This window comes from Etheostoma spectabile, chromosome 17 (genome assembly GCF_008692095.1).
Source record: "Etheostoma spectabile isolate EspeVRDwgs_2016 chromosome 17, UIUC_Espe_1.0, whole genome shotgun sequence".
Lineage (NCBI taxonomy): Eukaryota > Metazoa > Chordata > Actinopteri > Perciformes > Percidae > Etheostoma > Etheostoma spectabile.
In genome coordinates, this window is record NC_045749.1 from 21163358 (window position 1) to 21181329 (window position 17972).

Sequence of the window (17972 nt, forward strand, 5' to 3'; positions counted from 1 at the left end):
CTGTGTGGGCAAAGAAAAGAAATCAATGTCCGTTAGTCAGAAACATAGTGGGCAGTCTCCATACTTGGGATGGTATCTTACTAAGATATGGGTGAAGAAGAGAGAAGACATTTAATCCCTGTGAAGGTAAGGAGAGATGGTTTTTGCTCACTTTGCATGTAACAGCATGTCATTGTAAACCACAGGCAGGGGCTTCAGTTCTATGGATTATGTTTCTGTGCATCACCTGAAGTCTGAAATGTCATCCAACTGTTGTTGAAATTGCAAGTAACGTATGGATTCGACCTAAATGCAAAGTACAGTATGTCCCACCACAGCCTACTTTCCTCCCACTGAACAATGGTCGAGTAACTATTGTTACAGTTTGTGTAACGCATGTAAACCTACCATCTTATCCTGGCTCAACCCCCCAAAGAGTTAACTTACTGGCATTCTGCTTTGACTTATCCAAGTTCACACATCATTCATACCACGTAAAGTTTGCAGATGCAGATAATATTGTTCTCAATTTAAGTGTTTTCCATTTTTGTCATTCATGAAATACTGATTATGTATCATTCACTGTCAATATGATCGAGGCTCCATGAACACAGTCTGTAAAACTGTCAATAAACTGTTATTTCCGAAAGATTTATTATATCCCATAGTTTCGAAACCTTTTACCAAAAAGGCCATCAAATAACTCAGATTTTCTAAATCCAAAATGATGACAAAATGATACAAAAGTCCAATAAGTCACTAAACTGCCACTAAAAATCACTGCAGCCAGCATGGGTTCATCATGCTTGAATGTCCCAATTTAGTGGACAATGTAAATTGGGACACCCATTGTTCAGAAGTCTAAATATTTGCCAGACATTCCTTGCTACTACAGTATCCTCTGAGAAGAAATGAGGTTGTGTTCACAGCGTTTTGTCTCAACTGAGCATGATGTGGTTTAAAATTAGTTTTTTTCCACAATGTGCTATGCAGGTCTATCAGTCACCCAGTTTTATAGGCAATGGCTTGATGAAATGGTTGAGTTAATTCTGAGAATACTGACAACAATCCGGTTTGTTGTGATTAGGTTACCATCTAAATGTCAATATTCCCCCCAGGACATGTAGGCCATTGTCTGTGTCTTATGTGAAAGCTCTGGATGGAAGGTGACAGTACTGAGGTAGAGTCCCATTACATAAATGCAGAACGGTCTACTGTAACTCCCTGAGGGACTCCAACTAGGACAGCTGCCATGATGTCTATCACTATCAGCAACACTTGTAGCCTTCTGAAAAACATCTGAAACATGAGGAAAGGGTTACCGTTTGGGACCTTATAGTGCACCAGGAATGCCAATCTTTTTTAACCCGTTTAACACGTTGTCCTATATCAATGTTCTTTTTAATTCCCCAAAATAACATGATTGATTCCACACAACGCTCTTTGGCAAGTGGGGTGTCTTATTCAATTTTATAGCATTTAAAAAAGTGGTTTTGAAATAGTATTGAGTAAAAGTTGACATATTCCAGTCTGTGATTCTCCACCAACATCCATTCCTTTAATTTTTGACTAAATAATTCCTAATTTCTGCTTTTCTAACTCAAACATTAGGTATAATTTCCTATAAATGAGGTTTATTGACCATAAATCTCAAAAATAACTGTAAAACTAAAGTTAATAAGTTAGTGTTACGTCATGTTAAACGTAAAAAAAAGTGACAAACATTGAAAATTAACACTTTTGTTGATGCTTTTTATCAATGTTTTAAAGGATTTTCTTACATTTTGTCCCCTTTTTCAACACTTTTAATGCTTTTTTTCAATGTTTGTCACTTTTTTGGGATGTTTAACACTACGTAACACTAACTTCTTAATTTTAGTTTTACAGTTATTTTTTGAATCTATGGTCAATAAACCTCTTTTATAGGAAATTATACCTAATGTTTGAGTTACAAAAGCAGAAATTAGGAATTATTTAGACTAAAATTAAAGGAATGGATAATTAGTTGATGGATACTGGAATATGTCAACTTTTACTCAATACTATTTCAAAACCACTTTAATTTGTTTTTCAAATGCTATAAAATTGAATAAGACGCCCCAAAATTAATGAAAGAGAGATGTGTACTTGCCAAAGAGCGTTGGGTGGAATCAATCATGTTGTTTTGGGTAGTTAGAAAGAACACTGATATAGGAAAATGGGTCAGTTTGACCTGAGGACAACACAAGGGTTAAGTATTTCTAGTCATCTCTCAGCTTTGTTCACTAAACTGAACCAACCGATTATTGATTCCCTACCTGTGAGTGTAAAGTAGTTGGAGAATATACACTACCGGTCAGAAGTTTGGGGTCACTCAAAAATGTCCATACCACTCCATTATAGACAGAATACCAGCTGATCTGAGTGGGTGGCTGATATTTAATCCAATATCTACATTGCTTCTTGTCAGCAACCATTCATCCAACGTTCCAAAGGCACATTCTGTTCACTAATCTGATATCATTTTAAAAAAACTAACTGGATTGGAGATTGGAGTAGGATTTTGCAATTATGTCAGCACATAATGTAATCTGAAAGTTGCTGCCCTGGTTAAAAAACAATGCAATTGACTCAGCTGGTATTCTGTCTATAATGGAGTGCAATGGAAATTTCTAAGTGACTCCAAACTTTTGACCGGTAGTGTACGTTAATACAGCTAATGGCTCTGTTAAAAAGATCTATCATTTTTTTATTTAGTTGCCTACCAGCAACGCTCAACCTTTCAAATTGGCATGTTACATCTTGTTTGGTTACGAGAATAATACGTACCTTGTTGAAATCCCTAGACTCAGACACTCAGACATTGTTCTGCACATAACCCTCCGTAAAACCATTTCATTGTTTAGCTTGGTATTATGTACAGATCAAACAAGCAATGGATAATGTGTTAATTAGTGAGCTTTAGAGATACTGCTGGGTGGATTTTGTTACCTTTGGACAGAGCCAGGCTTGTTGTTTTACTCAGTTTCCAGTCTGCGCTGTAACATTTTCTTTAACCCTTGTGTTGTCTTCCTATCAAAATTGAAAATTAACACTTTTGTCGCTTTTAATCATTTTTTTTTTTTTTAATTACTTTTTCTTGAGTTTTTGTCCCTTTTTTCAACACTTTTGAGGCTTCTTTTCAATGTTTGTCACTTTTTGGATGTTTTCAACACAAACCTATATTTATAACTTTAGTTTTACAGTTATTTTTGGAATCTATGGTCAATGAACCTCATTTATAGGAAATTATACTTATAATATTGGAGTTAGAAAAGCAGAAATTAGGAATTATTTAGACTAAAATTAAAGGAATGGATGTTGATGGATAATCACAGACTGGAATGTGTCTTTATAAAATAACTTTTACTCATTATTTTTGTTAATGTATACATTTTGTATTGTTTAATTTAACTGTATTATCCATCCATCCATCTTCGTCCATTTATTCAGTATAGGGTCTTGGGGGGGGGGGGGGAATAGCTCCAGCAGGGGACCCCAAACATCCCTTCCCCGAGCCCCATTAACCAGCTCTGACTGGGGGGTCCCGAGGCGTTACCAGGCCAGGTTGGAGATATAATCCCTCCATCTAGTCCTGGGTCCTCCCCGGGGCCTCCTCCCAGCTGGAAGTGCCCGGAACACCTCCCTAGGGAGGCCCCCAGGAAACCCATTTCCCATTTCAGACACTTGTACCCTGGATCTCGTTCTTTCGGTCCTGACCCAACCTTTGTGACCATTATTTATCTTATTTGTACAAAACAACTCAATCCCTCAGTATATAGTACAAATAGTAGGAATTTTAACATAACTAAACAACTTTTCACATTTATTATTATTTATTATTTGTGATGTGGTTCAAATAATATCTATAACATGATAACTTTGAATAACAAAACTACATCAGTAAGACAATACTACACAGGTTTGAAATTCAGCTTAAAATTGTTAATGCTGTTTTACGGTTATACTGACAAAACTCACTGTGAAGTGATCCATATTCATATTAATGAATCCTTCTTTGCATCCAAATGAAGACTTTATGCTTTAAGAATTAACCATAAAACAACAATATCAAAACATTTGTCAAGAAATCTGGATCAGGGTCACATGAAATGGATTAATGATAACTCTCGAACTATGAAGAGCCATTAAAAAAATCATCGCCCACCAATAATAGAAGATTTGCACTCACCGCATATTTCCCCGTCTCTTGGTGGTCCTTGACTCTTTCGTGGGGAAGAAAGTGTGAACTCCCCTTCTCTGGATATCCTCTTCAGCTTACTTCTCCTCCACCTTACTTGATTCCTCCACCCTCGCGACAATGGCCCATTACACCATAGCATGCACGGCCCTGACATCTTAAACCTCTGGGAAGGGGAACACCCATGTTCCCCAGCTTGTGTGTCAGCTCTTGGACAATACGTCCCCTGAGATTGTTTGTCCTCCTAAGAAGACAAGACACCAAAATGACTTTGAGTCACCTGTTCATTAGGGATTAGGGATTAGTGATATATTACAGTTAGAATTTTTTCTGTATTTCTTGGATATATCAGTTTGTATAAAAGATGCAGGTTAAAAATATGCAGATCATATTTATACGGATCCTTTAGGAGTAAAGCATAAGCATTATCATAAGAGAATTACATTACATCAGACAATCCTCTGAATAGGAAATGAATTGACAAGTACTTTGTTCAGTATGGTAAATCCCATTCATATGGCATGAATATAAGATAGGAACCAACATGTATTTTGTTAAACATTTGATCTAGTTCTGCTATTATTCCTAGGCAAATTCTACTATCTAATATAAGATATCAAAAGATCTTTTCAGACAGTGACACTGTGGACCTGCCAATCAGCAATAATGTCATTTATTGTATACAATACTGGTATATGACAAAGAGAGTCATAAATCCTTGGCAGCAGCTACTGTAAGAAAAGACTGGTTTGATGGCCCGTTGTAAAGATTTAGGTCTCTGATCACTTGGACCTGTACAATTGTGTACCCTTGCGACACTTGACATTTATGTCATACTAGCGATGGCCTCGGTTGTTATCAGTCTATAGCTGGTGCCAACACATTTCGATTCTGCGCTGTTCAGTGCTGACCATGAACCCTCTTGAGCATTACACTCCCAGTAAAGCTTTCTCTGGCAGATGAAAAGAAGATGTCGGTGACACAAAGAATCACTGCAATTCTGGCTTCTCCTACTCCCCAACAGTAAGTAAGTAGTGACAAAGACAAAATAGAGATTACATTTTCACGAGACCAACAGCCATGCTGGTGGCTCTGCAGTCTCGCATTGCCAGACCTTCCTCCACATTGCTGAAGGAGGGTCTGGCTAGTCCACAAAGTATTCCTGGACAGGACGGAAAGGTGCTCTGGTTTATAGGCATTTCTTTAAACCAATCACAATCGTCATGGGCGGCGCAAAGCACCACGCAGAGCCACGGTGTCTCTGCAAAATAGCCTCAGGAAGAAACTTGTTAGGTGGAACATGTGTACGTTGTTGTAATATAAATCCGATTGTATCACTGTTTCTTTTGAAAGACGTTCCAGTCACTTACATCCCTATGTCTGTGTGTGTCTGGGTGAGACATTGGGTGCGATCACAAGGGTTGTGAGTTGAACAATTTATGACTGCATTGTTTTGTTAGAGGAACTTAGCATCTACTCTGCATATTGAATAGAGTATTGCTAACCACACGCCTTAGCTTGCACACAGGAAGTTTGCAGAACAGAGCGCCCGTCTGAACAGAATGAGGCTTACAGGTGTTTCCTGTCACGCTGATGGGTTATTGTTCCTCTTGGTGACAAAGGTGTATGCACCGAGGGGTAGAGAAGAGAAGAAAGAGAGAAAAGGGAAGAGGAAAAGAGTCAGACATTCAGACTGTCAGCTCTGAGCATGTTGCTTGTGTTTGCTGTATGAACTGCATGTCTCCAAAATATATTTTGCATAATTAAATGGACCATTTACAACTCACTCAGGTCTGAGAATGTCCTTTCCAACAAGGAACCAAGGGCCCAACAACGTTCAATAGTTCTTTCAGTTGTGCAACAGAAAATTGATTGGACAGATAGTCTAGCTAGCTGTCTGGATTTACCCTGCAGAGACCTGAGGACCAGGTAACCATAGTCCTCAGGTTGGACAGATAGTCTAGCTAGCTGTCTGGATTTACCCTGCAGAGATCTGAGGACCAGGTAACCATAGTCCTCAGGTTGGACAGATAGTCTAGCTAGCTGTCTGGATTTACCCTGCAGAGATCTGAGGACCAGGTAACCATAGTCCTCAGATTGGACAGATAGTCTAGCTAGCTGTCTGGATTTACCCTGCAGAGATCTGAGGACCAGGTAACCATAGTTCTCAGATTGGACAGATAGTCTAGCTAGCTGTCTGAATTTACCCTGCAGAGATCTGAGGACCAGGTAACCATAGTCCTCAGATTGGACAGATAGTCTAGCTAGCTGTCTGGATTTACCCTGCAGAGATCTGAGGACCAGGTAACCAGAGTCCTCAGATTGGAGAGATAGTCTAGCTAGCTGTCTGGATTTACCCTGCAGAGATCTGAGGACCAGGTAACCATAGTCCTCAGGTTGGACAGATAGTCTAGCTAGCTGTCTGGATTTACCCTGCAGAGATCTGAGGACCAGGTAACCATAGGTCTCAGATTGGACAGATAGTCTAGCTAGCTGTCTGGATTTACCCTGCAGAGATCTGAGGACCAGGTAACCATAGGTCTCAGATTGGACAGATAGTCTAGCTAGCTGTCTGAATTTACCCTGCAGAGATCTGAGGACCAGGTAACCATAGTCCTCAGATTGGACAGATAGTCTAGCTAGCTGTCTGGATTTACCCTGCAGAGATCTGAGGACCAGGTAACCAGAGTCCTCAGATTGGACAGATAGTCTAGCTAGCTGTCTGGATTTACCCTGCAGAGATCTGAGGACCAGGTAACCATAGTCCTCAGATTGGACAGATAGTCTAACTAGCTGTCTGAATTTACCCTGCAGAGATCTGAGGACCAGGTAACCATAGTCCTCAGATTGGACAGATAGTCTAGCTAGCTGTCTGGATTTACCCTGCAGAGGTCTGAGGACCAGGTAACCATAGTCCTCAGATTGGACAGATAGTCTAGCTAGCTGTCTGGATTTACCCTGCAGAGATCTGAGGACCAGGTAACCATAGTCCTCAGATTGGACAGATAGTCTAACTAGCTGTATGTGGATCCGTATAAACATGATCTGCATATTTTTAACCTGCGTCTTTTATACAAACTGATATATCCAAGAAATACAGAAAAAATGGACAGGACAGCTTGGTGAAGTGGGGGGGGGGGGGGGAAGACATGCAGGAAATCATCACAGGTTGGACTTGGACCACTGAGTCGAGGCATAAACCTTGAAGTATATGTGCGCCTGCTCTACCCGCTGACCCAACCCGGCACATGAAACATATGATAAAGTAAGATGATATGTGATAAAGTAGATCCACAGCCTATATGTGTTTTGCCTAATTATTTTATGCATGTCTTATTAGGTCACGTGTATATATATATACAAAACTTTTGTTTTTCCTTATGGCCGTTTTTTTTTCTACTTTTTTTCTGCACTACACTCTAAGTTGTTGTCCATTATCCCATCCTCTTTCAGTCACTCTGTTTTGTGTCTTCTGATATGCACATGTCTGGAGACAGCAACTTTTGTCTTAAAATGTAATATTTTTTAAATAATCTATTATTAACTTATCAGAATTGAGCATCTAATCCTTCTAGAGAGAACCACAATGCATCTAAGAATCTCCTCCCCCCCAGCGGTCACATTTCATTTAAAGCAGCATAGCAGAAAAATATTAAAGCAAGTGTTTGAGAACGGCTCACTAAAAACACTGGAGCAGCTAACAGGCCGTTACAAAAATCAAGAATACTCTACTCAAACTGCCAAAACACAGCTATGAGGAGTTGTGTAAAGTGTATACAGTGTGTATTTGGGACAGAGTAACAACTTTAGAACCACAGGTGTCACTGTTTACATTAGCAAAGGCTGCATTCCAGAAAGGAGCAGTACTGCGGCACTACCAAGGCCCTGGCTCACCTGCTATCAACACAGCAAGCATTAAAGGTAGAAGGCTAAAAGCCTGCAAATACTAAATAGTACACACACACACTGAATTATGGAATTATTACATTATGACATTCCACATCCCTACCTTCCATACCTGACTCAAAATATACAATACATGCTGTTGTGATTGTGTTTCAATTATATAAATATAAACTAAATATGTTAGTGAATTTTAGAATTGTAGTCTGACAAGATGTACAATATTTACTATTATATTTCTAGACAATGTACAATATTGAAGATTTGTGAAACGCTTTGTGACAGACTTCAGGATCTTTAAAGAAATTGTTTCACAATTTGGGATATATATATATATATATATATATACATATATATATACACACATATATATCATGGCAGTATTATGTAACATGCAGCAACCGTTTAGCTTAAAACATCAAACCTTGGGCGCCTGGGTAGCTCCCCTGGTAGAGCGTGCGCCCATATATAGAGGTTTAATAATTTTTTTAACAATAATTGATACTGTTTATTAATCCCCAGTGGGGAAATTGCAATATACACTGTTTTTGTTAGTAATCGCTACACACAGGCCTGAACCACACACACATGCTCAGGACCTATTCATGCACAAATGGAGAGATGTCAGAGTGGGGGGGGCTGCCAGTGCTGGACCAGCACCCTGAGCAGTTGGGGGGGGGGGGGTATGGTGCCTTGCTCAAGAGGCCCTGGCAGTGCCAAAGGCCTAAAATCCCCCCCCCAAAAAAAATCTAAAAATCTTCAAAAAGCCCACTAGATGGGGTTACACAATTCATTAAAAGAGATAATTAAAGATTAGGCTACAGCATTATAAAAGACTACATCTACTATCTTACTTTTACAAAAAAAAAAACATGGATACAGAGGTATCAATGTCAATAAATGAGACTGAATTTGCCTAATAATCTGGCTATTGGCCATCTCACGTGTAGATAGTGAATCAGACATTTCGGGGAAAACCCACTACAATGGCTCTTCTTTTGTTTTGAATCTGCACCTCAAAGGCTCACCCCCACCGCCACCCCCATCCACCCTTCCTCAGTCGCCACTCCGGGGAACATTTCTCCCATAGATCATCTCTATGAGACCTGAGCGTATGACTCAGCCGTGTCTGTGATTCACAACACCTGAGAAATGTTTTCCAACCTCAGGTTTCTGTTAGGTAAGATACCTGCTCGACAGCTGATGATGTCATCGCGTCACACGGTGTTTCTCTGTTGATAATAAACAACAATGCAGGGTTTAGAGGGGGAAAAGTTGCTTACACACGGTGCATTTTGTCCACATTTTGGGATATTTTAGAAGAAAAAAAATGAATGAAACCGCTGAATGGTTTGAATGTAGCACAAAATTGAGATATGATGTCTAGCTGAAGGAACACCTACTACAAAGATATACAAATACAAAATGATAAAATACCATACTGGGACATTATAACGGCATAATACAATATATTGGGAATACATTTATATCATTACATACGTCTAGTATAAACTGTCCAAAGCGATGTACAGCCTATCCTACAGGCATATTACAATGATACAATAATTACATACACATAAAAAGCCACTGTACACTGTGATGATTAACATCCTGTAGAAATATCACAGCACCTTTCTAAGTATAAAGGTCACAATAGAGCCACAGCCTACATAAAAACACTGTTTTACAACAATACTTTATACTTTAAACTGTACGTGACTATTTTTTTTTTTTTTTTAGCTGCAAGCATTACAGATAATTAAGGAAATATTTGGTTTATCGACAAGCTGAAAGACTATATGTCAACACGGGGGGGGGGGGGGGGAGGATTTTATATATGATCATTTTATTGTTTCAAAGTACCCTTTGAGGGAAATGCACATCATTTGTTAAGTATCTACAATTACAGTGGCTTGACAAAGTTTACACCCCCATGATGAAGTTGATTAAAAAGAGGAATAAAAAAACATCTTTTGGAAATTGATCTTAATGCCTTAATTCAAAAAATTTAGGAAAATCCAACTTTTAAGGACATCGATTTTCTTTGTGAATGAATAATGTATTGAACATAAATAAATATAAATGTTCTTTCTTAAAATACAGGGGGTATAAGTATACACCCTCCTATGTTAAATTCCCATAGAGGCAGGAACATTTTTATTTTTAAAGGCCAGTTATTACATGGATCAGGATACTATGCATCCTGATAAAGTTCCCTTGGCCTTTGGAATTAAAATACCCCCCCCATATCATCACATACATTGAGATTGGCATGGTGTTATTTCAGTTAGCTTAATAGCTGGTTTGATTTGCATTGAGAGATGATCTTATGGAAAGTTCCCCATGACTATCTCTATGTATGGTGAAGGGTATGTGTGTGTGTGTGTGTGTGTGTGTGTGTGTGTGTGTGTGTGTGTGTGTGTGTGTGTGTGTGTGTGTGTGTGTGGGGAACTTCATCAGGATGCATAGTATCCTGGGTCCATGAAATAACTGCCCTTTGAAAATAATGATGTGTCTGCCTCTATGGGAATTTAACATATATACTTATACCTGTATTTTAAAGAAGAACATTTATATTTATTTATTTACAATACATTATTCATTCACAAAGTAAATTGGTGTCCTTAAAAGGTTGGATTTTTCTAAATTTTTTTGATTAAGGCATTAAGATCAATTTCCAAAAGATGTTTTTTTTATTCCTCTTTTAATCAATTTTAACATGGGTGTGTAAACTTTTTCAAGCCACTGTGTATCATAATATCATAAGGTACTGTATTATTATGTCAGATGTATATTTACTCCTTGTTGTTGTTTCATACGTATGTTTGTGTTTATGCTTGTTCACATGTATTTTTTGTCATGCCAATACACTGAAATTGAAATTGAGAGAGAGAGAGAGAGGGAGAGAGAAAGAGAGACAGAGAGAGCAAATATGGTCATACCGGGGAAAAAAATACTTTCGACCCCCCCCACCACTCCATCTACTATGCAAATTGGAGTGACGTCACAGCCTACTTGTCTTATAAAGTACTTCTTTACAGCTGTGTGTCAGTTGACAACAGACAGCTCGAGCTCTATAACTTCATCTCACTGGTGCTCGTGCTGGTTGGTTTTTTTCAGTGCTTACCTTTGTTTGCGCGAGCTCGTCGAGTTTCCCTCCCAAACAGGTTGGACCAGACACACCTGCGCGGAGAAGAAGGAAGCCTTGTACAGCCTACCTGGGACGCCATTATTCACTCCATCTTTGACCTCTGTGTACGACGGACGGTAGAAAGCCGACGAGGGAGACTTTTCCAGAAATTCCCTTCAAGTTTCAGCGATTTAATCATGAACATTTGGATTGCTCTCGTTCTCGTCGCCTGCGCTGCGGCAGCCTCAGCTCAAAGCTGTAAGTAGTTTGATTTCTTAAACTTTATTAGTCTTAAAAATGGCTAGCAACGCAGTTTGCCCTCGCGCGTCGCTTAATTGGATATATTTGAGTTGTAAGTGGGCCTACGTTTTCTCAGTACTTGGGCTAGCTTTAGTTGGCAAAAAAACAAGGAGAATTGGTTAAAATGACTTTTTTTAACCTCTAAACATCTGTCTTACCTTAAGTGTAATGTTGGCTAATATTTGGAGACTTTATGGGGGGGAAGGGATGGAACAAACAGTGTTAAAATGTAGATATCAAACGCAGATAGTGTCGTTGTTTGAGTGGGGGTGGGGAGGTTTCGCACTGCCCTGGGGACTTGTGTGTTTGGAGAAACCAACGCCCAGGTGTTCAATGAACCTGCTAGTCTACCTGCTGTAATGCAACATGCCCTCCCCCCTGTAATAGGGCTGTTTCGCCACACTAAATCCTGTATCTTACACCACATAGTCCACATTTCCATAGATTTGGGATTCTTTTGATTAGCGAAATCACAGCCTACCATAGGCCTCTGTCCAATATGTTGCCTTTTCTCAAACGATCATCAAATCGATTTTCAATTCGATTTAAAATCTGAAGTGGCATTTATGTTAACAGGCACTCCAGATGCTACAAGTAATTGAGTGTTTCAGCCTGAATGACAAATGTTGTGTGTCTCTGTCTAGGCCAATGTGGCACCATGAAATGGGCAGCCTGTGACGGGACACCATGTGTGTGTACCCTTCTTTTCGGTGAAAACGTGAAACAACCCCTGGACTGCAACAAATGTAAGTAAAATAGATGTGATCAAGGCTTGTAGATGTCCTTCCTCGTAGCCTTTTTCCTTTTGCAGGTTGTGTTCTCGCCCACTCACGATGTCTCTTGATTCACTTTCAGTGGTCCCTAAGTGCTTCTTGATGAAGGCGGAGATGTACAGAGCTAAGAAGGGCCTGTCCACCCGTACAGGAGGAAAGCCAGTGGAGACGGCCTTTGTGGACAACGACGGCATCTATGACCCGGAGTGTGAAAGCGACGGCAAATTCAAAGCCAAGCAGTGCAACAACACCGAGGAGTGCTGGTGTGTCAACAGTGCCGGTGTTCGTCGAACTGACAAGGGAGACAAGAACATCAAGTGTGACAAGCTGGTGGAGACCCAGTAAGTTATTTTGCCGCCCCCCCCCCTTTTCCTTTCCATCAGTGTGGAGAACTAGGTACATGGAATAGTAGTCTAACAGTTTACTTGTTCATTTTCCTCCAGCTGGGTTCGTCTTCAGCTGACTCACAAACCTGTGACCACTAAATTGGATACCGCCAATTTGAAGGTGTAAGTATTAAGAAATCTTTTTTTTTTTTGTATTTAATGACCAAAAAATGGTAACATTGGTTTCAGTGTTTAATAATAATTTCTTACTTTAATGCAGTGCAATTGCAAATGCCATTCATCAACGTTATGGCAACTTTAATAAGAGCATGGTGGACAATGTCGAGGTGAGTACAATTTGGGAAGTGGGGTGTTGGGCTTTTTTTATTTTTTTTGTTTTATTCCTACTAAATGTCAGAACAGCATTGCAAAAATACCTGACTAAGTTGTCATCCTGCAGTATGATCCTGAGGCTCGTAGGATTGTGGTGGATGTGAAGAAGGCGATAGGAAACCGCCAACATGACCTGGCCAACATGGCTTACTACATGGAGAAGGATGTATGTTGATGGATTGAAAAGAAAAAAAAAAGTATATAAGACTAGAGGCCTAGTGACTGATGCTGCCATTTTCATCCTCCCTCGCAGGTGAAGGTGCTGCCTCTGTTCAACAACCAGGAGAAGTTCATGCCACAGGTGGGCAGCCAGAATGTAGAGATGGAGAACATCCTGGTGTACTACGTGGACGAGGAGGCCCCAACGTTCACCATGAAGCACCTGACCGGTGGGATCATCGCTGTCATCGTGGTGGTGATCCTGGCTGTGGTTGCCGGCCTGTTGGTCCTGGTGAGGGAATCTACTTTTATCTTTGTCTGGCTTAACCTCTGATTTTCTTTAACCTATAAGTCATTTCATTTTTTTTTTTTTGTTTTGTTTTTTTAAATCCTTATTTTCTTTTGTCTGTGTGCAGTTCTTCGCCAAAAAGCGACAGGATCGGAAGTACAAACAAGCCCAGGTGAGCTGAAGTTCTTGTAATTGACATTGTTCAGTAATATTGTGTAACATGTACTTTTGGCACACAGAATGGTGTTTAACACAGTTTTTATCTGCTTTTTTTTTTTTTCCATTTTAGACAAGCGAGATGGCGACCATGTCTTAAATGAACATCTGCATCGCAGCAGGAGTGTATGAAGAGGAATCTTGTACAATACATTTTTGGAGTAACTTTTCTGCAGTGGGATTGTGCCATTTTTATTTGAGGAATACAGATTGTAAAGGAGCAATGAACTTGGTTTATGTTGGCACTACTGGTACCGCCATTATTTATAAATTGGAAAGTCTAAAGGCATCGTCCAATCTAAATGCCATAAACTGCTTTTCACAATATGCTTGGCGCATGCCACATTTTAATGTTAGAACTTGTTGAATGTTTTAAAATTCTACATCATAGATTGTACAGTTTCTTACTTACAGTGTGTTTGGGTGTTTGTTTTTTTTAAATAAAACTTTTTTTAAAAGACTTTTTGCTGTTGTGTAAGTTTGTCTGAAAAGTACGCAGTTTGGGTTGGGGGGGGGGGGGGGGGGGGGGGAGGAATGTCATGGGGTTTTAATAAATGCTGAAAATCTGATAGTCAGCATCAACACATGGTGTGTTGACATAGTTACAGTATATGGATATATTCCGCAGACACTTTAAACCCTCCCTTTGTCTCACATAAGACATAATAGGCCTTTTGTTTACATGGGGAAGCTTTCCAGCTCAGACTTTTTTCTTTCTCCCAGTGGGTGTGGCAGACCTGTATTGAATGTGTTCCTGTTTCTTTTGAAGGTAACCTTAATTTCAGCTTTCCATGGTTCACACCTGGAAATGTACCTGTAAATTTCATAAGCTACATAAATGTGAAGCTGTTGGCTTTGCACTCAGCCCTGTGGAATGTGACTTGTTTGTGTATCGGCTGTGCTGGTCGGCAGAGACTTGCTGTTAGCGTAGAGGGAGGCGGTTGTCATTTTAAGCTGTACCTCTGGACTCTATTGCACTGAATTCAACCTGTTAGTCAGGTTCTGGCTCATTCATAAACTAACCCATGAAGTATCTTTGCACACAACAAATAGAGTTTAACAAAGGGACTTAAGCAAGACTACAGCAGCTGGCAGAAATCCTCTAATTGAGTAGAGATTGCAAGGTGGGAGGTTTTTGAATAAATTGTGTTTCAATGAACAAATTCAGGTATGGAGGTTAAAAAAATGATCGTCACAACACTTTTGTGTCGATGTGCTCCAGCTGACGGCAGCACTTTACAACGCGGTTTCTGTGGAACCTTTGTGTCACAATTGTAAAGTCCCGCTGAAGTCTTCCTCGAAACCACAACACGACACAGTCAACATATCAAAAAATCTGTAAACAGCCTAACTTAAAAAGCACATATCTGCCATACATTGGATTTGCAAACATGTACTTGGACTTCCTGTTTGATCTTAATCCATTTCTCCATTTTGATAATACCAACAGAGTACCAGCATTAACCATTTGTCTTTTATGTCTTAGTTCTCTTGCCTCACCCAGTTTTGCTCCCTCATAAACCCTCCCCTTTGCTCCATAGCAACGCAGGGACAAAAGCATGTCTCTAACTAGTTCAGACAGGTTTGGTATCATATATCCTCCCCCTCCCCTGCTCGCTCTCTTCTCTGTGAAAGACTACAGGAATGAGGTGTGTCACTTGCCGTCAGGCACCTGTTGCAGGTATCAACACGTCAGTTACAGTCGCACCAATGAGGACGCAGGACGGCAGATTTGTGGGAAGAGAAACTGCAGCAAGGAGGAAAGAGTGTCTGGCTGTTTTGGTTTCTATGGTATTGGACAGCATATATAATTATTGTATGAAAGATGATTTTATACACTCAGTGAAACAAGTAGCCTGTTTGCTGTTTAGTTTATTCAATCATGAGAAATGTACAAGATAATATAATACCTGAAAATACTCACAGGGTTCTGATAATACTGGGAGGGGAAATAAGGTTTTACCTTATCTTTACTTTGTACCATACACAAAAAAAGGAAGTCCTGTTTTCAAGTTTATTATATTTTGTGTCACGCTAGGTGACCGAAAAGAGAAACACTATTTCTCTGTAACCCGAGCAACCAGTTCCCTTATCACATGCCTTGACCATCTTCCTCAAAATCAACCTAAACCCTGCATTACTTCTCTAAATGACGTCATGTGAAATCCTTAGTGGGGGCATCTCGCAGATTTCAATTGTGCACTCCACCGGAAAGGCTCAAAGTGTTTATAGATGATTAAAGTTTCACCACTCTGCTGGCTATTCAGTAACTAAGAGCACACAGGGTCCAAACTGGTGTCCTCTTATAAACTGGAAACCTTCCCCGACGCAACCAACTGCCACTCTACAGGCTTACCAATTACATCTGTTGCATTGCAAATACACACACACACACACATATACACTTACATTAACATTTTCTTCAGCTGCAGTCTTGCCCTATGCTTTAGTATCCTTCATTATGCAACGCTATCCACCGCTGGAAGGGTTTTAAACCCTGGTAGAGTTATTGTGCCCTACAGGAGGACAGAAAAAAAAGATTCAAATATACCCTTCTTAACAAGGCCTCATTACCTTTTGTATACAAAAGTTTACTTCAAAGAACACCTTTAAAAAAAAAGAAGAAGAAAAATGCACCACACGGCACAGATGGATTATTTGACCCTGTCAATAAATAGTGTCGACTTATCTTTACAATCATCAGGTAGACCAAATATGTCTTATATGATATATGGCAGATTGTTAAGCGAAGCCTCTTAGGACACCTTTGCACCAGCTCACTGCACCAGTTCCATATGTTCTCTGAGGAATGCACTCAGGTCACCTTTCAGGAGTTCAAATGCTTTAAAATGAAAGGACAAACTCAACGGGGATGGAACAACCGTGGTTTAGACAAGACTATGCTTGTCACTTCCAGTAGGCAGCGAAGCAACCTTACAAGAAATTAATCTGGCACACTGATGAGAAGGAAGAGCTGTGTGACAATGGGATTCAGGCTTTGTGCAACTGTAAATAAATCCTTCATTTCTGGGAAGTGAACGTTCCTCAGAGAGATCGGAGGCGGTCACAGCAGCGTGGGGGTCTTGCTGGGGCGTCCCAGTGCTGGTGGGGATTTGCTCCTCAGATCCCTGCTCTTCAGGCTGATGGGCTGGGCCGCCATCAGAGCCGGGGCAGAGAGGTGGTGGGCGGCGGCCTTCTGCTGATGAGCGCTGTTGATGTAACTGGAGAGGAGGAGGGTGATCTCCCTAATCTGTCGCCGTCAGAAAAACAAAAATGCACGTCAGCGTGTGTGTTCAGTTGTCTGCACGGACTGGAAATTCACTCAATAATCCTTTATACGGTCGGCTGCAGCTGATGAAGGCATTTGGTGATTTGTAATATAAGATAGTAGGAAAGTGCTAGTAATTACAGAAGAAAAACTTCAACAAACTTGTCACATTGTTTCATCAAGGGGGACAACAGTACTGACACGTTAAGACTGAAGCTACTGACAGACAGGCTATAGTGATATTCAACGACTTAAAATACCTTGATTTTCACCATTTTCATGTTTTTTATATTCCCAACATGTATATATTCTAATATTTGTTCTTGTATTTTATTCCTATTATTATTGCATGTATATTGTATGTATGTATATTGTACCCTAGTATTTCAGTTATATTTATATTCTGTGCTGTGTGACTGATTTTGCTGCTGGAACACTATAATTTCATATTTTATTGGGATCAATAAATATCTAAACTATTCCAAAAAAGACGTTTTATTTGGGGGTTATCATTTGTTTTTTTGCCACTTAGAAGAGCAGTTGCACAGGTTGACAGGTGGCAGAACTCGTTCATTCCTGAATCTGTTCAACATTTTGGGAAAAACACTAAATTCAATATGAAGCTGGAGCCAACGGCCGGTTAGCTTAGCTTAGCACAAAGACAGTCTCCTGTTTCCAGATTCATATCTAAAGGCGTGCTGCTCTTCCAACACTGAGCAACAAAACAAGTTAGTGCACTATTCCTTAAAAGTACATAGTCTGGGTTAGGCCCCGGGTGTTATTAATGGTTAAACCGTTGTAAGGCCGGCACCAGGCGGATGGATGTGTCATTGGTTTCTATTTGAATGAGTTCATGTTTTGTTTATTTTATTAATGTCTAACAGGTTCCATGAATGTACAAGGTGGCAGGGGAGGGGCTAGACAGGGTGCCCCCCCCCCCACTGGTGTCCCCCAACCTATTAGGCTAGAGTGCTGTCTGACAAGTTTGGATCAGAGGGCTGTCACTTGGCTGCCAAT

At 40.1% G+C, this 17972-nt stretch overlaps 2 protein-coding genes across 2 annotated transcripts in view; one reads left to right on the forward strand and one right to left on the reverse strand.

The window, feature by feature from the left end:
- Nucleotides 1-11157: 11157 nt before the first annotated feature.
- Nucleotides 11158-13972, forward strand: epcam (epithelial cell adhesion molecule). The gene is made up of 9 exons (XM_032542146.1): nt 11158-11489; nt 12176-12277; nt 12387-12645; nt 12748-12813; nt 12911-12977; nt 13091-13189; nt 13277-13474; nt 13599-13643; nt 13761-13972. The coding sequence occupies exons 1-9, from the start codon at nt 11429-11431 to the stop codon at nt 13785-13787; spliced, it is 924 nt and encodes a 307-aa protein (XP_032398037.1). The 5' UTR covers nt 11158-11428; the 3' UTR covers nt 13788-13972.
- Nucleotides 13973-15752: 1780 nt separating this feature from the next.
- Nucleotides 15753-17972, reverse strand: part of plekhh2 (pleckstrin homology domain containing, family H (with MyTH4 domain) member 2) — a 51862-nt gene continuing 49642 nt past the window's right edge. Inside the window, 1 exon segment of the mRNA XM_032542122.1 lies at nt 15753-16937. Within this exon segment, the coding sequence (XP_032398013.1) occupies nt 16752-16937 (186 nt within the window). The 3' untranslated portion in view covers nt 15753-16751.

Coding starts and splice junctions, on each gene's coding strand:
- epcam (XM_032542146.1), top strand. CDS start 11,429: ATGAACATTTGGATTGCTCTCGTTCTCGTCGCCTGCGCTGCGGCAGCC. Junction 12,278..12,386: donor ACCCCTGGACTGCAACAAAT/GTAAGTAAAATA, acceptor ATTCACTTTCAG/TGGTCCCTAAGTGCTTCTTG. Junction 13,475..13,598: donor TTGCCGGCCTGTTGGTCCTG/GTGAGGGAATCT, acceptor GTCTGTGTGCAG/TTCTTCGCCAAAAAGCGACA.